This window comes from Nomascus leucogenys, chromosome 3, assembly GCF_006542625.1.
Source record: "Nomascus leucogenys isolate Asia chromosome 3, Asia_NLE_v1, whole genome shotgun sequence".
NCBI lineage: Eukaryota > Metazoa > Chordata > Mammalia > Primates > Hylobatidae > Nomascus > Nomascus leucogenys.
The window spans coordinates 75,590,206-75,610,769 of NC_044383.1; the positions used below are offsets into that span (position 1 = coordinate 75,590,206).

At 44.4% G+C, this 20,564-nt stretch overlaps 1 protein-coding gene across 5 annotated transcripts in view; it reads right to left on the minus strand.

Annotated features, from left to right (window-relative positions):
- Positions 1-20,564, minus strand: part of GABRR1 (gamma-aminobutyric acid type A receptor rho1 subunit) — a 46,317-nt gene that overhangs the window by 13,257 nt on the left and 12,496 nt on the right. For 2 of the 5 annotated variants that reach the window (XM_003258329.2, XM_003258328.2), the window contains exons 2-7: positions 15,536-15,634; positions 14,376-14,429; positions 12,111-12,217; positions 10,331-10,398; positions 8,996-9,219; positions 1,108-1,190 (exon numbers count right to left, since the gene is read on the minus strand). In XM_003258329.2, the coding sequence (XP_003258377.2) occupies positions 1,108-1,190; positions 8,996-9,219; positions 10,331-10,398; positions 12,111-12,129 (394 nt within the window). In that variant the 5' untranslated portion in view covers positions 12,130-12,217; positions 14,376-14,429; positions 15,536-15,634. The remainder of the gene's footprint in view (positions 1-1,107; positions 1,191-8,995; positions 9,220-10,330; positions 10,399-12,110; positions 12,218-14,375; positions 14,430-15,535; positions 15,635-20,564) is intronic. The other 3 variants (XM_003258326.2, XM_012505920.2, XM_003258327.2) reach the window with 3 other exon arrangements.

Consider the following 20,564-nt stretch of genomic DNA (forward strand, 5'->3'; position numbering starts at 1 on the left):
GTGCTGGGATTACAAGCGTGAGCCACCGCACCCGGCCTGTTCATTTTTTTAAGCAGATTGTTTTATTGTTGTTGTTGAGTTTTAGCTGTTCTCTTTATATTCTGGATGTCAATCCTTTATCAGATAGATGATTTATCAATATATTCTCCCATTTGTGGGTTGCCTTTTTACTCTGTTGATAATGTCGATGCACAAAATTGACAATTTTCATGTAGTCCAATTTGCGTATTTTTTCTTTTGTTGACTGCACCTGTGGTGTCATAGCGCCTAGTTTTCAGTTTTTCCAGGATGTCTGTGTGTGTGCAAGCTTCCTGAAATTCCTTGTTGTGCCTGAACATCTCAACCACCACACGAACTCACAGTGGCAGTTCCCTAGGGCAACTGTTGTCAAACTTGTTTTGGCCAGGAAATCCTTTCTTCAGCAGAAACTACATTTAGAAGAGCAATAAAACATCAAAAATGAGCTCTCTGGATGAACTCGTGTGTGTGTGTGTGTGTGTTGGGCAAAGGGCTTGGAAGGAGACCCACATTCGCTTAGCCCTCTACTTCCCTTCCCCAAGCAGTTACCCTGATTCAATAGAACAAAGTTTAAAACCATTACCACAGGTCATTAAAAAGATCAGTTATGGCAATGAAGATTTTAGTTTTGAATTTGTTCCTGATATTTAAAATTACCCTAGACCTAGCTTCAATCTAACACATTACTTTAAAAGTATAGTCACGAAGGCCAGGAGTGGTGGCTCACGCCTGTAATCCCAGCAGGTGGATCACGAGGTCAGGCGTTCGAGACCAGCCTGGCCAACATAGTGAAACCTTGTCTACTAAAAATACAAAAAATTAGCCAGGCATAGTAGCAGGTGCCTGTAATCCCAGCTACTCGGGAGGATGAAGCAGGAGAATCGCTTGAACCTGGGAGGCAGAGGTTGCAGTGAGCAGAGACTGTGCCACTGCATTCCAGCCCAGGCGACAGTGTCAGACTCCGTCTCAAAAAAAAAAAAAAAAGTCTACTCATGAACAAGGAACACACACTGTTCCTGCAGCTGAGAGTTAGAGGTGTTGAGAATTATCAGGAGCTGTGTGCTGATGCCTGGGGACAAGTCTACTCACAGCTTTCAATTTCAAGAGAGCACGTTTGTGTGTCCAAGGGAAATCGGCTGAAGTCCATGTTGCACATAGCAGTTACTGTAACCCTAGGGCCAAAAAGACAAAATTGATTTATTCAGAGCCTGCAAAAGACAAGTGCAAAATGATAAAACAAACAGAAAAGGCCTCTGCTTCCTTCCAATATGATAAATGCCTCTTCTCATACTTCATAAGCAATGTGTCAGGGTTTAGAAAAGTAGCTTATGACTGATACCCTCACTGGAGTACTCTTAGGCATTTATGTTTAACCCAAGGGTCAGTGTGAGGCAAATAGAATGTCTCTACTAACTCTTATCACATTCAAGCATTTTACAGAAGCAATGGTCTCAATCAATATAATAATGTGAAATAAAAACTTACATGATATGGTGTCTTAAAAGGAGCCCTAGGACCATATATTGTTCTCCTGTTTCAGATAAATTCCAGTTCTTTTGTTCTTTTATTGATTTTATTGATATTCAATATCATATACAGTATGGTGTATACTTACCCCAGTTGCCAAGCTTGGCACTTTTTCTTTAACGATGTTGATATTTTTATATTGATAATAGTATCTACTAGTGGACATATGTGTTGTTAGTGGATAATTCCTTGGAGATCAAAGTAATGGAAAAACACTGAAAGGTCTTATTGTGTTAATAGGCAAGCACTTGCTGGCATTGAGTGATTTTATTTCAGAATTTACACTGGGAAAGAGGCTTCTGCATCAAAAGCCAAACACATACAGGTCATTCTTCATAGTGAAAAGCCTCCTATCCAGTGGGGAATTTCACAGCAGGACATGATTAACATTTGTTCGCTGGTGCTGAATGGACTCCTTTTCCTTCGACCATGCAATATTTGCTACGCAAAAGTTGTGGAAATTATACGAATAATTCATGGTAAAAAAAGAAAAATCACTTTTAATTTAAATGGAAATTTCAAGGAAAAGAGCATTCTTGAGATGTAATTTTTCAAATATTTGCCTCATTTCTTCCCACTACTTTGAGGGTGGAATGGTTGTATTCCATCTATGAGGCATTTTTGATTGCCATCAGCTGGGTGGTCTTATGTCTCCTGGAAATCCTGATAAACAGGGAATGTTAGAGTGCAGGGGTCGAGGTGGGATCAGGCTGGCAGCTGACTCGGATGCCTAATGGGTGGGTTTCCTTTTCTATGGGTATATCATCTCACAACGATGCCCAATGGCATCATCAACATGAAATAAGCTAAGAACTAACTTCGGGGACACTTGGAGCTAACTTTAGGGACATGGAATGCCCAATGAAGGAAATGTTTTGCTACGAACAAGGGGACTGAATACTCCTCCTCTTTCTGTTAGTTGGTACAGGAACAGCTGTTTTTAGAATTACAGACATCACCAGAATGGGTCTTCCCATCCTGAGTTGATGCCTCTCTCCATATAACTTACACATAAAACAACCATTTGTGATGTAATCAAAGCCCATGTTTATTCTTGTTTCCATGAGTCCCTTTAAATCGATTCATTGGAGGGGCTCTTCCCTGCCCTGGTTGGAAACTTGGCAGGTCCCGTGGCTCTTCTGCTCACTCTTATGTAACAGTCAAAACCCTCTTAAGTCACAAACCACACCTTAATTAAGAAATTCAGAGTTTTGGTCTGAGGTATTCATCAGCTTCAAAGTTCATTCAAATGAAGACTTCTGCTGTCCCGCCTCAGCTAAGATAAAAAGTTGGCATTTGACGTGCGTAGCAGCGTGCACCTGTAGTCCCAGCTACTCAGGAGACTGAGGCAGGAGAACTGCTTGAACCTGGGAGGCGGAGGTTGCAGTGAGCCGAGATCGCATCACTGCACTCCAGTCTGGGCAACAGAGTGAGACTCCATTGAAAAAGAAAAAAAAAAGTTGGCATTGGAGTGGTCAGTTTCTGCCCATCTCCGATCTCCTCCCACACAGGTGGAAGTGCAAGGAGACAGGGAGATGGGCGCAGGGCAGTTCTGTGGCTGGGCGGCTTCCTGCTCTCTGGGCCTGTTACCTGGCGGAAGCTGATACTTTCTTTCCTGGCTTCCTCACTCCCACAACTGGGCGCCTCCACACTGCAGGTTTCCATTCTCCAGCTCTTGGTTCACCCACCGTCCTCTCCACATACACTCACAGATAAGTACAGGCTGATCCCACTATGGCAAAAACTTCTGGCTCTGCCCCCAGAGTGGTCAGACAGCTCTTCTCTCCCACCTAACTGCACCGTGTCCCAAACTGCAGGCACACACGCACCAAGCTTTTTGAGAGGTCCCAGTGAAGGCCCACTCACGGCACGCCCACAATGCTCTCCCGAGAAAATTTCACAATCTTTCCTTTCTCCCGCTGTCATTGACTCCTCTTCTTCCTCTTCTTCTTCTTCTTCTTTTTTTGTTTTTTGTGAGATAGTCTCGCTCTGTCGCCCAGGTTGGAGTGCAGTGGTGTGATCTCAACTCACTGTAACTTCCACCTCCCTGGTTCAAACGATTCTCCCGTCTCAGCCTCCTGAGTAGCTGGGACTACAGACATGTGCCACCATGCCCAGCTAATTTTTGTATTTTTAGTAGAGATGGGGTTTTGCCATACTGGCCAGGCTGGTCTTGAACTCCTGACTTCAGACGATCCAGCTGCTTCAGCCTTCCAAAGGGCTGGGATTACAGGCCTGAGCCACCACACCCGGCCTCATTGACTCTTTTATAACTTGAAGTTGACTAGGGATTCAAAAGTCATGGAATTGGTTTTTCAATATTACCTTAGTAAAATCTACCAAGCATAACAGAGTATCTCACTTGTGGATTTCAGTTTTTATTGTATGCTGGTGCCTACGAAACTGTTCTCATCATCCTGTTATCTGTGTCTCCCTGCTCCTCCACCCACTACACTGCTGCATTCCTCATTTGTGTCCTAAGCATTGGGTTCTGTGCCTGTCTCCTCCACTGGCCTGCAGTCCTAGGAAGGACAGTGACCTCTGTTCCTGTCTTTATGTCCCCAGAGCTTGATCTAGAATCTGGCATGGCTTTCATTCGTACAACTCCACAGGCCACTGTGGCACCCAGGATGCTGTTAATAAGAATCTGTTGAAGTAATCAATGAATGAATGAGGTGAGGAGATGGTAAATTGGATGTATTTTAGGAGCTGGCCAGTGGCTGACAGAGTTAACATGTTTTCCTTAAAATAAATTCAAAGTGGTGGTCTTCAGAAACTTAGATCTCTTTTTTTTTTTTCATTTAAATCAAACAAACTCATAACTTTATTTGCAATGAGAAATCAACTCATCTGCTTTTAGGCACAGAGAGGGAAAGGAGGTGTTTTCCTGGTGGTTGAGGCTTACTGAGGATTTTTATTCTGAACATACAAAAGATTTTCTACTCCCTTCTTGCACTCACATCCAGTGGTGCACTGGACTAGATTTCTACAGGCTTTTGGGAGCTGATTGCTAGATTTTCAGGAAGCTTGTGAGCCAGTTGTTAAACACAGTCACTATTAAACATTAAAATTAAATGTCACATTAAGAAACATAAATAATAGGTACAGTTCCAAAATTGTGGCATGGAGGCAAGCTGCTTCACTCCCCACCACAGAAAACCAAAAACAAACATATCATGCCAAGATTTTCAACAGCAACAACCCAGAGCTCATGGATGAGGATGAGACAGTTCCCTGGGCCACAGAGAAGTAGAAAAACTGAGATGACAGTAGGAGAACTGGACTTACACATCCCCGATGCTCCTCTCTCCCATTCTACTTGCCACCAAATGCATGGAAAATCTCCCCCCAACTCATGACTTCTACACTGGAAAAAGTGAAATTGAGGTGATCAATCAGATTCCCTACCTTCTTGGGTTCCCTGGCAGGAGACTTGTCCTTACCTTAACCAACGGGAAGCATCATGATTACCTGAAGGGAAAAATAGCCCTGAGAACAGGCAGAGACAAAGGGGAGGCAGGACTACCATCCCCATCCTGGAAACTATGCTCTGTAACTTGACCAAAGGAGATGCCAAATCACAGTGACTGTTCAGTAGTACTGTAGGAAGAACATTCTCTAGGTCCCCTGGGCACGAACCCCTAGCCAGCCTTCCCACACTGCCGGGATAATCCCTTCAGGACCTCCCCCCATTCGGGACTGGCAGTGCAGAGACAGACCAGTTACTGGAGCGAGGCGAACCTGGGTTTAAGGTGCCACCTAGAGCTGAAAAGGAGGCAGCAACCTAGCGACAGATTCACTAAGCAAATATAGTCAATAAAAAACAAAACTAACTAGACAGAGAAAACTGGAATAAAAAACTAATCCTTCAATGCAAAGACGTAGATGTATACCAACAAGAAACAACAGCAAACAGGGAATTAGGACCTCCCCAAAAGGGGATCCTAACAAGACCATGATTCGTAATCTCTCTGACCAAGAATCCAAAATAGCAATTTTAAGGAAATGCAGTGATATCCAAAATAATACAAAAAAGCAATTCAGAAATCTATCAGAGAAATTTAACAAAGAGACTGAAATAACAACAAAAACAAAAATCAAACAGAAATCCTGGAACTGAGAAATACATTTGCTGAACTGAAGAACTCTTTAGAGGCTCTCAACAGCAGAATGAACCAAGCAGAGGAAAGAATCTGTGAGCTAGAAGACTGGCTATTTGAAAATATAGTCAGAGGAGAAAAAATGAAGAAATAATAAAAGGGAACGAAGGCTGCTTACAAGATATGGAAAATTACCTCAAAGGACCAAATCTAAGAATTACTGGTGTCCAAGACAGAGCTGAGCAACAGCAAGGGGTGGAAAGCTTATTCAAAGGAATAATAACAGGAAACTTTCCAAAACTCAAGAAGGAGATAAATATACAGGTATAGGAAGGTCTGAGGACACCAAACAGAATCAATGCAAATAAGACTATCTCCAGGCATATAGTAATCCATCTGAAAGGTCAAGAACAAAGAGAGGATCCTAAAAGCAGCAAGATAAATAAAACAAATAACACATTAAAAAGCTCCAATTTGGGCCGGGCATGGTGGCTCACGCCTGTAATCCTAACACTTTGGGAGGCTGAGGCAGGCGGATTGCCTGAGCTCAGAAGTTTGAGATCAGCCTGGGCAACATGGTGAAACCTCGTCTCTACTAAAATACAAAAAAATTAGCCAGGCATGGTGGCATGTGCCTGTAGTCCCAGCTACTTGACAGGCTGAGGCAGGAGAATTGCTTGAACCTGAGAGGTGGAGGTTGCAGTGAGCCAAGATCACGCCACTGCACTCCAGCCTGGGCAGCAGAGTAAGACTCCGTCTCCAAAAAAAACAAAAAAGCTCCCATTTGTCTGGCAACAGACTTCCCAATGGAAACCATGCTGACCAGGAGGAAGTAGAAGAATATTTTCAAAATGCTCAAAGAAAAAAAACTGTCATCCAAGAATATTATATCCAGCAAAATTATTTTGAATATAAAGGAGAGATAGTCTTTTTCAGACAAACAAAAGCTGAGATAATTCACTATTACCAGACTTATCTTGTGAAAACAAAAGTAAAAAATACTCATCACTTCCTAATGATTTCACTACATTTTATTATTATGTATATTCTTGAAGCCATTTACACTTACTGCATCTGTATGGTGGAAACACTGCATAATGGTGTGCTGCCATGAATTTCTTCCTAATTCTGCATTTAGTGACATCAGGTGGGAGCTTGAAATCAGCCAGGATGGGAGTATTTATACTACAGAAATCAGCAAACACTACAAATCAGGGCTTGATTTATTGTTTTGTTGATTGTCTAGACTTAAGGCAGATTAAGCCTAAAAGGGTGTTATGCCTATTATCATTACATTGTGAGTAGTACAAAATATTGAGGACATATTTCAGTATTTGAAAGCTATCATCCAATTCAGCAAAGAAGTTGCTTATGTCTTTGATGAATGAGTAAAGTTTCTATATAGTTCTTCATTGTTTCACTTTTGTCTTACTAATGGAAAAGGAAATATCAAGCAACATTCATCAGATCTACATTCATTTGTTGATGACAGAATGATAAAAACTCATAGTGGTTTTTCCAAGAACTAGGAAATCATGCTCAAGTTATAAATATATGTAATTTATAATAAAGAGCATTATACATCCTTTATGTTAGTGATGTTTACAATAAACTTATATACACACAGGTATGCATACTTTTCCCCCAGGTAACCAATTGTTAAACATTTACTAGCATACCAATGGTCACATATGTTATGGTCTAGTACTCTGTAGCCTTGGTGGTGCCATTGAGTTGTGTTGTTGTGTTGGTAGTTTTTGAGCCTTAAGATGCCTTGAAAACCTGTCTCAGTGGGCCAGGTGTGGTGGCTCACACCTGTAATCCCAGCACTTTGGGAGGCCAAGGTGGGAGGATGGCTTGAGCTCAGGAGTTCAAGACTAGCCTGAGCAACATAGGGACATTCTGTCTTTACAAAAATAATTTTTTAAAAAGTTAGCTGGGCATAGTGACACACACCTTTGGTCCCAGCCACTTGGGAGGCTGAGGTCAGATTATTGCTTGGGCCTGGGAGGTTGAGGCTGCAGTAAACCACAATCACGCCAGTGCACTCCAGCCTGGGCAACAGAGCAAAACTCTGCAAATAAAAAAAGAAAAGAAAGAAAGAAAAGAAGACAGAAGACAGAAAGAAAGAAAGAGGAAGGAAGGAAGGAAGGAAGGAAGGAAGGAAGGAAGGAAGGAAAGGGAAGGGAGGGAGGGAGGGAGGAGGAAGGAAGGAAGAAAGATGAGAGAAAGAAAAGAAGTAAAGAAAAGAAAAAAGAAAAGACCTGCCTCAGAAATGAGGACTTCAGGGAGAACCAGCTCAACATGGCTTGGGAGAGGGGTTGCACATCCTGAACCCGCCTGAGTAGTTCTTAAAGGAGGAAGCATTTTAAGCCTTAAAGATGAAAACCCCATAACCCCACTCTGTGTCAGGTACCTAATTACTTAGGTTCCAGGCCAGAATGAGTATGGAGGGATCATCATAAATATTCCTTTGGGGAATGGGGACAGAAAGTCAGCTTCAACATTGCAATCTCTGACTCAATAGGTCTATAGGTCTACTGTGCAAGCATCCATGAATCTTCTATTTATACACTGATGTGTGGATTCATCTTTACCATTCAACAGCATGGAAGCCAAAGCAAAGTCTGTGAAACTGGAACGCACCGTCCACACAGCACAAGAGGAGCAGACCACAGCAAGTGACCACACCCTGCTGCTCATCTCCATGTGCCTTGAGTGCCATGAGTTTCTAAAGTTCCTGTGCAGCCTGAAAACCACACCGTGGAGCTGTGTTTAAGGAAAGCTTCCCCAGGCCAGCGCTTCATGAGCAATTACACGTTTTTAAAGTGTCTGAACTGGTGAGAAGATTTTATTCATTATATTTAAAAAGTGACGTTCAGAATGGCATGTCAAGTCATAACATAGCTGGGGATCCCCATAGTTTCTCAAGTAGGACACTATGGAGAGAAAGGAGAGAAAACATGCCTGTGGTGGCCAGATGAAGCAGAAGAACTTTTTTTTAATCAAAGTTCTAAAATGTTCCCAAAAATGGGAATCAGAGAGATTGTAAGAGGTAAGTCCTTGATAACACATTATTTCTCTGACTCCTACTAGAGAAATAAACTTGTTTGTTATTGAAATATAACACATAGAATAGTATCAGTTTGAGAAATTGCCCCAAAGGTATTTTCAAGACTGAATAATTCTTTAAAATTTCTACTCATGTATAAAGTTAGTTTTCCTTGATGTTGAGAAGCTGGCAGCTACTGAAAAGTTAGAGAGTAGACATTCAGAGCCAAAAACCCAAATTGCTGTTGTGAAACCAATGCTTTTCTTGGTTAATATGAATGATCTGCCTTTCTTCCTACCTGAGACTGTAGAGCACTTTCCCATCGGGCTGGACCCGCAACATGACGTTGTCTGTGGTGGTGTCGTGGATGAAGGAGCGTTTGGAGTGAACGAAAAACATGTCAGGGACCCAGATCTTCTTGACCAGCCGGCCATCAAATGTCATGCTGAGGTTGTTGGTGCTTGGAAAAGACAGCCTCTCGTCCTTCCAGTAGTGCCTCAGGTAGAGGGTCATTGTAAAGTCCTGGGGGCAGAGGGGCAGAGAAGGGAACCCCAGACACACACAAACCCACTGAGATGTGGATTCTGTAGCCCCTATGGAGCCATCACTTGGCTGGAGAATGAAACCGAACCAAGAGAGGTCTTGCTTCTAGTCTCCAGAGTTTGCTGCAGTAGGAGGAAGAGAACGCTGCAGGGGGCGGGGGTGGGGCGCAGCGTGGAACTCAGCAAGAAGCCTGGAGCAGACAGTGTAAGTGTGCCTGGCCCGGCCTCAAGCCCCTGGCATTCACTCTACACTTGAGGGGCTGCTACTGCCACCATGTGTGACTCAAGCCAAAAGTGCCAGAAAGTTAATACCTGCAAGCAGCACTCAACCAGAGAGAAGGCGGTGGATAAATACCCCAGCTCCCACACCCCTGAGTTGGGATAACCCTGAAGTGTGTTCTTCACTGACTCCCAGAGTACTCCAGTGGCACTGAGTTCTATGGTTCTATAACTGAGTTCTATACCAGTTCTATAGTAACTGGTTTGATAGCACAGCCCTCTTTGCTTCCTTCTCTTCCTCTCTCCCTTCCCCACTCTGTTCTGGTGTTTCCCAGGATCACTTTCCAAATAAACTGCTTATACTTATGCTTGTGACTGCTTGTCTCAGGTCTGCTTTTTGGGGGACCCAAACTAAGCTAGGTCCCTAAAACATCCTGTAAGTCAAGGAGTTGGAGAATGTTGCACTTTTTATCTGAACCCACCAAAAAGGGAACAGGAAAGGACACTCTTTTGCTTCTTTTGCATTTCCACAGCCATGTACAGAATCCACAGGAATAAGATGTGTTTGACTACTTGGCAGCTGCAAACTTGGGCCCTGCTGCTTACATTTGAGAGCTTTTGTCCAGAAAATGCATCCCAGTGGCAAGAGCCTGGCCACTAGAGTGGGAAAGGTTAAGCTTGTTATCTGGCTGTGTTTCATACCAATTGGGTGGCTTTGGGCAAATCTTCTTGAGCCATCTGTAAAAGTAGTGTGGGGATTCCCACTGCCCAGGGCAGTTGTGAGACTAAGTGAATTCAGGTGCGTGGAGCTCCTGGCCCTGGACCGGCTTTGTGAATCCCCCTGCCATGGCCCTGGTCAGAGAAGCACTTACCATGTCAACCTCTGAGATGCTATCCAAACTCTCCACCTGTACATCCACACCAACAGGAATGGCAGGGCCTGGGGACAGAGCATGACAAGAGCATTCACTGCTTTTACTTGAAATTTTACTATGGAGGAAGTAGGCAAAAGGAGCATTTCCCCTGGAACCTCAATGTCATATCAGATTTGGAGGTTTGGTCATGGCAACCTGAAGTCAAACCAGAGATAAAAGCAGCAATCATAGGCTGGCTTTCTGAAACATTCCAACAGAAGTTTGAAAACATCCTTTCTTGGTTATATATGCTCATCGGAAGGTATGATGAAGACCTAGGTCAAAAGTTGGGTCTGATCTAAGAGTAACTGACTTCTTAGCATGAGGTCACCCACATTATTCTCTATATTTGCCTTCTGGTTTTGCACCCTCTTTCATCCTGGAAGCCGGTGTCTCTTGTCTGGCCATGAGAAAGGCATTGTTTGGTAATAGGTACTCAGAACCAAAGTCATATTCAGGTCATTTGCCAAACCCACAGATCTGCATCTTTGCAACATGATGGAGTAGCTTCCAGGGAAGACAAGATGCCTGTTTTAAGGATGGCCTTAAAACATTAGATTTTTTGTTATTTCTGGGCCGTACAGACTCAATAGTGATAAAGAGTAAGGAAGTATATAAAGGAATCAATTCCTGTCCCCTTTCTTCCCTGCTCTGAGGATGAAGGGCAGGCATGGAGCACACTGAATCATTTGGAGTAAAAAGGTGGGTTTGGGTTCAACAATGGTGGATTAGGGACTGCATAGAGACGCTCTTCTACAGCCTATTTATTCTTTGGGTAAAAGTGACTGGAAGAAATAAATGGCAAGGGAATTATTTCTTTTTTCTTTTTTTCTTTTTTTTTTTGGAGACAGAGTCTCACTCTGTTGCCCAGGCTGGAGTACAGTGGTGTGATCTCAGTTCACTGCAACCTCCGCCTCCTGGGGTCAAGCGATTCTCCTGCCTCAGCCTCCTGAATAGCTGGGACTACAGGTGCACACCACCACAGCTGGCTAATTTTTGTATTTTTAGTAGAGACAGAGTTTTACCATGTTACCCAGGCTGGTCTCGAACTCCTGAGCTCAGGCAATCTGCCTACCTCAGCCAGGGCAGATGAAATCCCAAAATATTAGGATTTCAGGTGTGAGCCACCATGCCCGGCCGAGAATGATTTTTAAAATGAATATTTTTTTCCAGGAAAATAAACCCATAAGGATGAAAAATTCTTGACATTAAGAAGGCTGAAACCCAGCAGCTGCAGGCTAAGCTTCATAGGGCTTTGCTATTCTCCTGCACTAAATCATTATTCTCTCAAGCTATTTTCATTTAATTAAAATGAGCAGACCACATTCTGCCGTTAAGATATGTACCCTGAACTCTGTCTGCCAGCTCCCAGATGACAACAAATTTAGTCCAAGTTTATTATTTCCAAGTATTTTTAGGAGGCCGCATTGGGCTGCAGCTGCCCTGTGTTCCCCCTGCCCTTCCTACAGCCAGCTGCTGGCCTCCCTCATCGTGAGCCATCCTAGAGGGGCAGCAGCCACCCAGCAGCAGATGCCTCCTGAGACTGTGTTCAGCAGAACCCAGGGCAGGGCAAGACAGATGCTCAAAATGTACTGTGGGCTTGATGTCTTGTCCACCAAGCACAACCGAGGCAGACCGGGTCAGCAGAGAGCAAAGCTGTGCTGTCCCTTGGCTAATTTCCTGCCCACAGACAGAGGACCAGAAGAAAGAAGACACCCTGAGAGCACACATCCCATACCTCCGAAGCCAGGCCTCATGCTGAAATCATGGTCATCTATCCTCAGAAGCTGTTCTGACTTTGTCAGAGGCGATTTGGTGATGTCAGGGCTTCGTCTCAGAATTGGGCTGCCAACGGGGAAGAAACCAGGCTGATATATATATTCCAACCAAGACAAATAAAAAGTAACTTGCATTCTGACTTGATCTTGATAGGTGTGATGGGGTGTGCTATTTCTTCTTTTAAGCTATTGGACATCCCCTCTTCCTTTCTCCATCTTTCTGGATAAATGAACTAACCCAGAAGGTCCAAGACACTGGCTTTGATCATGACTGTGGAGCTTTAAAAATACTGATGCCTGGGCCGGGTGCGGTGGCTCACGCCTGTAATCCCAGCGCTTTGGGAGTCCGAGGCAGGCAGATCACGAGGTCAGGAGATTGAGACCATCCTGGCTAACACGGTGAAACCCCATCTCTACTAAAAACACAAAAAATTAGCCAGTGTGGTGGCAGGCACCTGTGGTCCCAGCTACTCGGGAGGCTGAGGCAGGAGAATGGTGTGAACCCAGGAGGCAGAGCTTGCAGTGAGCCAAGACGGCACCACTGCACTCCAGCCTGGGCAACAGAGCGAGACCCTGTCTCAAAAAAAAAAAAAATACCGATGCCCAGGACCCACCTCAGAGATGCTGATTTGGACTGTCTGGGAATAGGGCCTGGTATTTTTAAAGCTTCCCAGATGATTTTAATGTGTAACCAAGACTGAAAATAGCTGGTTCTAGTCTTGTTATTAATAGCCCAAATTCCCTTAAAGTGCCTCAGCCTTTTGAGGGGTTTTGAGCTGGATGGGAGAGCCGGTGAGTATGGTCCAAGCCTGGTCCCCTGATCTCTGTTGGCCCACTGTGGAGGGAGCAGGACCTTGCCCTCGAGGGAAATGCTGACCATCCTGTTTGCATGGAAGATGGCTACTCCTGCTGCTGCTTCTGAACCGCACCTGGGGTCATTTGTATTTATTTTCTCTTTTTCTCGATTGGTAACATACTTTTAGCAGTTGACGATTTGTTAAAAGAAGAAATGTAGTGAAGACTCAGCCTCCCACTTCTGCTTCCACCCCCCAGCCCACATCCACAGGTGTTTCGCTTTTTTTTTTTTTTTTTTTTTTAAGACAGAGTCTCACTGTGTCACCCAGGCTGGAGTGCAGTGGTGTGATCTCGGCTCACTGCAACCTCCACCTCCCAGATTCAAGTGAATCTCATGCCTCACCCTCCCAAGTAGTTGGGATTACAGGCGCCTGCCACCACGCCTGGCTAAGTTTTATATTTTTAGTAGAGACAGGGGATTTGCCATGTTGGCCAGGTTAGTCTCAAACTCCTGGCCTCAAGTGATCCACCCACCTCAGCCTCCCAAAGTGCTGGAATTAAAGATGTGAGCCACCGCACCTGGCCAGGTGTTGCTCTTACTGGTTTCTTGTCTATCTGACCAGAGTTTCTTGTATACAAGTATATACAGATACATATTTTTAGTTATCCCCTCTTTATTTTATATTATTTATTTATTTATTTATTTTTAGAGACAGGGTCTTGCTCTGTCATCCAAGCTGGAGTGCAGTGACCTATCATGAGCTCACTTCAGCCTCAAACTCCAGGGCTCGAGTGATCCTGGACTCAAGTGATCCTCCCATCTCAACCTCCCAAGTAGCTGGGACTACAGGTACATGCAACTGAGTCCAGTTAATTTTTAAATTTTCTGTAGAGATGGGGGTCCCACTATGTTGCCCAGGCTGGCCTCAAACCCCTGGCCTGCAAGCAATTCTCCCACCTAGGCCTCCCAAAGTGCTGGTATTACAGGCGTGAGCCACCGCACCCAGTCTGGAAGTACTCCTCAAACTAGAAACTGGTACACAAATGGGAGGAGCCATTGCCATTTCTGAACCCACCAGGAAGTGTCCTTCTAAAGTGAGGAATTACCGTGCTGGCAGCAAAGGAGGTGGCCCAGGGAAAGAACTAGAACCAGCGAGCTGCTTACAGATATAAGGGAGGAAGCCGGGCTTGTCAAGAGGAGGAACACCAGCTCCCATTGCCGCGGACATCCTCTCTCACCAGCTCCATCCAGGAGCCATCCCCCCACCCCCGACTGCCATCTCCTTTCAGGCTTCCCTTCCTCTGGTCCCCCACCCTCCACTTTCTGATCCTTGGGGAGGGGTCAGGGAGGGGCCCTGCTGAAAATCACCACAGTTGAGGTTCAGGGAAGAAACATCTGCAGAACAGTGTGCATGTGCTTATGGCCATACCTGACTTGCTTGTGGGCATCTTCATGTACTTCTCGTCTTTGTCTTTGAGGCCTACTATGATCATAAAAAGTAAAGACATTGTAGAGACAGTCAAGGTACTCATATCAACCAAGCACCCCTCTCCCTCCAGATTTGCTTCAAATCTATCCAGAATAAAATGTAAAAGAAGAAGAAAAAACTACAAAGATTCAATGCATTCATTTAGCCTCTTGTTGAGCATTTTCCAAGTACCAACAGTAGAAACTGGAGGATTCATTATTCAGAAGGCCTAATTTGAAGAGGTCTGAGCTAAAATATCTCCCCCACTGGTCTACCCAGGCCTGAAATGGATGCCATTCTTTTAGAAGGCTCTTAAGGATGTGTACATTTTAACTTTGATCCACCATAAAACCATCATTATGGAGAGTAACACATTGCTAGGTGAACTGCATCACTTGAGCATCCTCGTTCTTTGGCTCATGATTTCAGCCAAATGGGCACCGACAGGAGATGAGAGAGGAGGAGGAGGAAGAAAGAGGTCAGGGTATTTATTCCTCATTCTCTCCCGGCTTTGATGCCAGGACTAGCAATGCCTGTGTTACTCTGTGATTGCAGATAATCACAGTATCTTCAATAAGCTCCAATAATAGTAATATTTCCCCTTCTAGTTGAGGGGTAGTCCTGGCTTCTTGCTATTCCTAGTCCTTGGGGGCATCAACATGCCTGACTGGATCACCGAACTCTGCCCACATCTCTTTGAATTGTCCTTTTATTGAATCATCATGAGTTAAGCCCTTTCGAAGGCAATGCTGCTTTCTGCCAGGACTCGACTGATGCACAGGGACACATCAGAACAGATGCACAGGGATTATGTCATCTGTAGAAAATGGAGCAGAGACAGGTGTGCGCTCTGCAGGCGTGGGCAGAGCTAAGACTGGGGAGTGGCATGCGCTTCGGGCGATGGGCCATCACAGTTGATGGGCAGCATGAGGCCAAAGGACACCGGGGACAAAGTTCTCTTCGCATGCAGTCCCTTGCACAGTGCTGGATCCCTGTGGACCCTCAATACCTGTTAGTTGAATGAAGGAAGGAATCAGCCCCCAAGATGGGCACCTAAAAAGGGAGACAGGAGGGAATGAAAGAGGAGGTTGGAATGGAAAAAAGCTGGGCCCAGCTCTTACTTTGACTTTGGGCCAGCCTGAAATGGAACCAGACACTGACGAAAGGAGGTTTGTCAAATTCTGAGATGCCACTGCCTTTGCCTTCATGAAGCCTGGATTCTAGCCAAGAGAAGATGGATGAATAGGATACAGTTATAGTCTTTTTCATTATTGTTTAATATTATTAAATAATTTTTTTTCCTGTTTACATGCCCATGTAAAAAAATTTAGAAAATAGATTAATCATAAAGGAGAAGATGACTATAACTCAGAAGTAACCTCTGCCATTCTGCATCTGTATTTTCTTATAATTCTTGGAGAATTACACTGTTTGAAACTTTCTTTTAAACTCAAATTATAATATATCATGGAATATTTTTCACATCATTGGCATCTTTTCACCATCTGAGGGTATGATTATTAATCTTGAAATGATGTATTACACAGAACAAATAATAGGAAAATCTAACACTGCTTGAGCACTTCCTATGTGCGAGTTACTATGCTAACCCCTGTTCCATGTGTTAACTCAGGTTATTCCTCAAAACAACCCTACGAAGTAGGCCTCGTCATTATCCCCATTTTATATGTAGGAAACTGAGACACAAAGACTTTAAATAACTTGTAAAAGTGAAGGAGCCAGAAGTCAGAGCCAGGGGTTCTGGCTCCAGGGTTGGAAGCAAGGCTGGCCACAGCATCACATTGGAAGATTTGCCTCCCACTGCCAGGAAATTGGCTTAGATGTGGAAGGTCTGAGCTTATCGTCTGCTCATATAGAAGTTAACATGGACCTTGCACAAAGTTGGTGCACAATAAATATTTATTGAATGAGCCCCAGGAGGTTAAGAAGACAGGATAGGCATGTACCAAGTTAAGATGATACAGGATGACATTCGAGACAGCTTTTTGAACTGAACATAGAGTGTACATTTGTTGAACACCCCCTTTTATTTTGGATAAAACGACAAATTCCAACCTATGAGACTTCTTCTTGATGTCTGCTTGTTCTAGTTCTTAGTCTGTGCATGGATGTTTTCCCAAAAGAGGTGTCAGAACTTTCTCGGAGGTGAGCTAGAGCAGGGATGGAGGTTTGGGATAAGGGAGGTCTGCTGGAAGGCTCATTCAGCTAATGGCCGAGCATCTGATAAGTTACACTTCACCTTGCTGACTGTTTCATCTGAGAAGACAGAGAACTTAATTTTTACAAGGAAGCAGAAACTGGCTAATGAAAATGATCTTGCTTTCTCGGCATTTGTAACAGCCAAGAAAAGAAGTCCTTGTATGTAGTGCAAAACACCCAGATGTTGTCCTTGGCACCCCCAACCCCGCCCCTGCATCTCTCACATCCTCTTCCAGGGACACTGAGAACACTGGCTCTAGCTCTTCTTAAACATGTATCTGCTCATAGGGCTACATTTTTCTGATGTGCATAAAGGCCATGAAAGGCCAACTGGGACCCTGCCCACGGCAGTCAGGCGGCCAGTCCTGGCTGACCTCCTTCTCAACGCCCCCTGCCCCGCCCCTGCTGTCTTGCCCTCTCCATCCCTATGCCCCCCGCCTCAGGTGTCATTACTTAGCATATGGGAGGCAGCAGGCTTTCCTGCCTCTGGTCTTATCCTTCTCTAATCCAACCATCCCACCAACACCATGGAATGAAAATCACAATTATGTCACTTCCCCTCTTAAAACCATCCTCAAAGTAAAATCCGTGGAAGTTGGGCATATAAGGCCCATAATAAGGCTCCCACTCACTTTCCCACTCTCAGCTCCCACTCTGCCCCCAACTTCTTGCCGTTGTCAATTACATCTCTATGCTTTGCTCCCGATGTCCCAACTGTCTGGAATGCCCTTCCCATCATTCTTCATACCCTTTGTTACCCAGAGAACTCCGTGCATTCCCAGATAAAATACCACCTCCTCCTGAAAGCATTCTTGAGCTTCTCTCCTTTACATGCTTTCATCAGGATGTGCACACCGTGCTGTTGTGGTGATAGGCCTTCTGACCATCCCACTCACTTCACCATAGGATCAATAGATGAGAGACTCTATTTTTTTTTTTTTTTTGAAACAAGATCTCTCTCTGTTGCCCAAGGCTGGAGTGCAGTGGTCCAATTATAGCTCACTGCAGCCTCAACCTCCTAGGCTAAAGCAATTCTCCTGCCTCAGCCTCCCAAGTAGCTGGGACCACAGGTATGTGACACCATGCCCAGCTAATTTAAAAAAAAAAAAAACTGTAGTGAAGGGGTTTCACTATGTTGCTCAAGCTGGTCTCCAAATCCTAGGTTCAAGGGATCCTCCCGCCTCAAACTCACACAGTGTTGGGATTATAGTTGTGAGCCACCATGCCCGGCCTCTATGTTACACATCTCTGTAAACCCTTAGCAGTGTGCAGAATTGACTTTACAAAGACAGGTACAAAATATGAAAGGAGAAGCACAAACCCAAGAGTGTATTCCACAGAATTGAAGGGATCCATAAGGAATGAGTCGAGGGAGGCCAGAGTCTAAATGAGACTCAAGAGACATGGTAAAGACACGCAGAATTATTTCCAGTTGCATCCTGAGCTAGGAGAGTCAGTAGAAGGAAATATACCACTTGGAGAAGATGAAGCAAGATTTAATTTTTTTTAATTTTTTTTTGAAGACAGGGTCTCACTCTGTTGCCCAGGCTACAATGCAGTGGCACGATCTCAGCTCACTGTAGCCTTGACCTTCTGAGCTCAAGCTATCCTCCCACCTCAGCCTCCTGAGTAGCTGGGATTACAGGCATGTGTCACCATGCCAAGCTAAGTTTTGTATTTTTTGTGGAGTTGGGGTTTTGCCATGTTGCCCAGGCTGGTCTTGAATCCCTGAGCTCAAGCGATCTGCCCGCCTCAGCCTCCCAAAATGCTGGGATTACAAGTGTGAGCCACCGCACCTGGCAGAGATGAGGCAATGTTAATAAACAATTACGATAAGGCTGAGATTCTGCTAACAGAATCCAATTTTACTTCGCTATTCTTCATCAAAGAGAGTGGTCTTCAAATTAGGAAGAGAAAAAAGAATTATTTGCTACCAGAATAGTGGACACGTAGCACACAACCATCTAATGCTCAGCCCTGATTACACATTGGAATCACCCGAGGAGCTTAAAAATCCCAGGCCACAGACCAGACCAATTAAATCAGAACCTCTAAGGGTGGGACCCAGCCAGCAATAGTTTTCAAGTCTCAGGTGATTCCAATGTTCAGCCAAAGTTGTGATTTCTAGTTTTTTAAAATGGAGCTCTTTTGCACAGCTCTCTGAGGCCATGACCTGGTACAGTAGGAAGACAGCAGGCAGTTAGGAAGCCAGCACACTACCTTGAACCTGTTTTGCTGACTGGTGGGAGATGGCAAGTTGCTTCTCTCCAGGTCTGTTTCCTCAGCTGTGAAATAAGGGATTAGGCAATGAGATGGCTTCGAAACCTTTCAAGTCCATTCCAGAAGGCGGCAGGCTCCCTGAGATGTGAGAGGCGCTTCACTGCTCTAGTCCTGTTGGCTGAAGGCGATGCTAGAAGGGTAGGTTCCCTGCCAGAGCTGCACCAATAGGGATGTGGGTTCCACACAGACCCACCAGCACTGGGTGTGTGTGTGTGTTTAACTTTCATTAATTTAATGAGCATGCACCCATCATGTTATTTATATTGCATTTCTTGAATTGTTATAGAGGCTGTGCATTCTTCCACATAATGAGTTGAGCATTTTGTATTTTTCCTTGGCTGTAAATATTAAATAGTTCATTTCCTTTGATTCCTTCCTAAGTGGATTTTTGGTAACTAATACTGTGCTTTTCAAATCATGTTCTCTAGAATGTGTGATGGTTAATTTTATGGGTCAATTTGGTTAGACCATGGTACTGGTTCTGGTCAAACATCAGTCTAAATGTTACTGTGACGATATTTTTAAAAGATGTGATTAACATTTAGATCAGCGAACTTTAAGTAAAGCAAATTACCCTCCATCATGTGGGGGGCCCCCATCCAGTCAGTTGTGGGCCTTCAGAGAAAAGACTAAGGTTTCTCGAAGAAGGAGGAATTCCCTTCCTGACTGCCTTCCTACTCAAGATGGCAACACGCCAGCTTCTGCCAGAACTTCCAGCCTGCTGGTCTGCCCTGCAGATCTCAGACTTGGCAGCCCCCACAAATGTGTGATCCAGACAGAGAAAGGCATAAGGATGTGGATGTGGACAGCCTACTGGTTCCCTTCCTCTGGAGATCCCTGACTGTTGATACAGTGCGAACACTCCTTGACCTCTGAGGCCTGCACATCTGAGGGAGATCTGAGCTGTTGCCTGCAGCCAAAGGGCTACCAGGGCTGTCTACGGTGGGGGTACCAGCCCAGCTTTGACCTTTCAGCTTCTCTCCAGTCTCAGGGTATTTGATCAAGCTGTCTTCTTGCCACCATTACTGACTTCTGTTTCCACCAACTTGGTGGGCCCCTAACACACAGACAGCCCTGGCCTGCTACTGCCTTGCCACAGAGTAAAAAGAACACATCAAGAATGTTTGTCTAACTGCTTCTTAGATAAAATCTCAGCCTATCATCCAAGTTGCGGGCTTAAAAAAAAATCTCAGCCTAGATCATCCCTTTTTTTTCCTTGTACATATGTCTGAATTCCTATGCCTGGGAATACCATATGCCTCCCACTTGAAGACACTGGGTTACTTTATTTTATTTTATTTTTTAATTTAAAGCTCTGAATTTTGTCCACCTATTCTCTTTATTAGAATTCTCAGATTGTATTATTCCCATTTCTTATAGAACGTACTACTTTCTAACTTGTAGATAACTGTTTGACCCTAATGCCAACATTTTAGACTCGTTAAATGCCTTTTGAGTGAAATCCCCATAGCCAATTAAATGTCTCAGCTGCCCTAAAGCAAAAACAAAACAAACAAACAAAAACAGGTGTTTGTCAAGGGGACAGCCTGCAATGCATTTCAGAATGTGAAATTCCGGATGGAACATCTCTACCTCGCTTCACCTCCTGCCCTCTCACCTGGGGAGTGGAGCAGAGACCAGGCCTTCAAC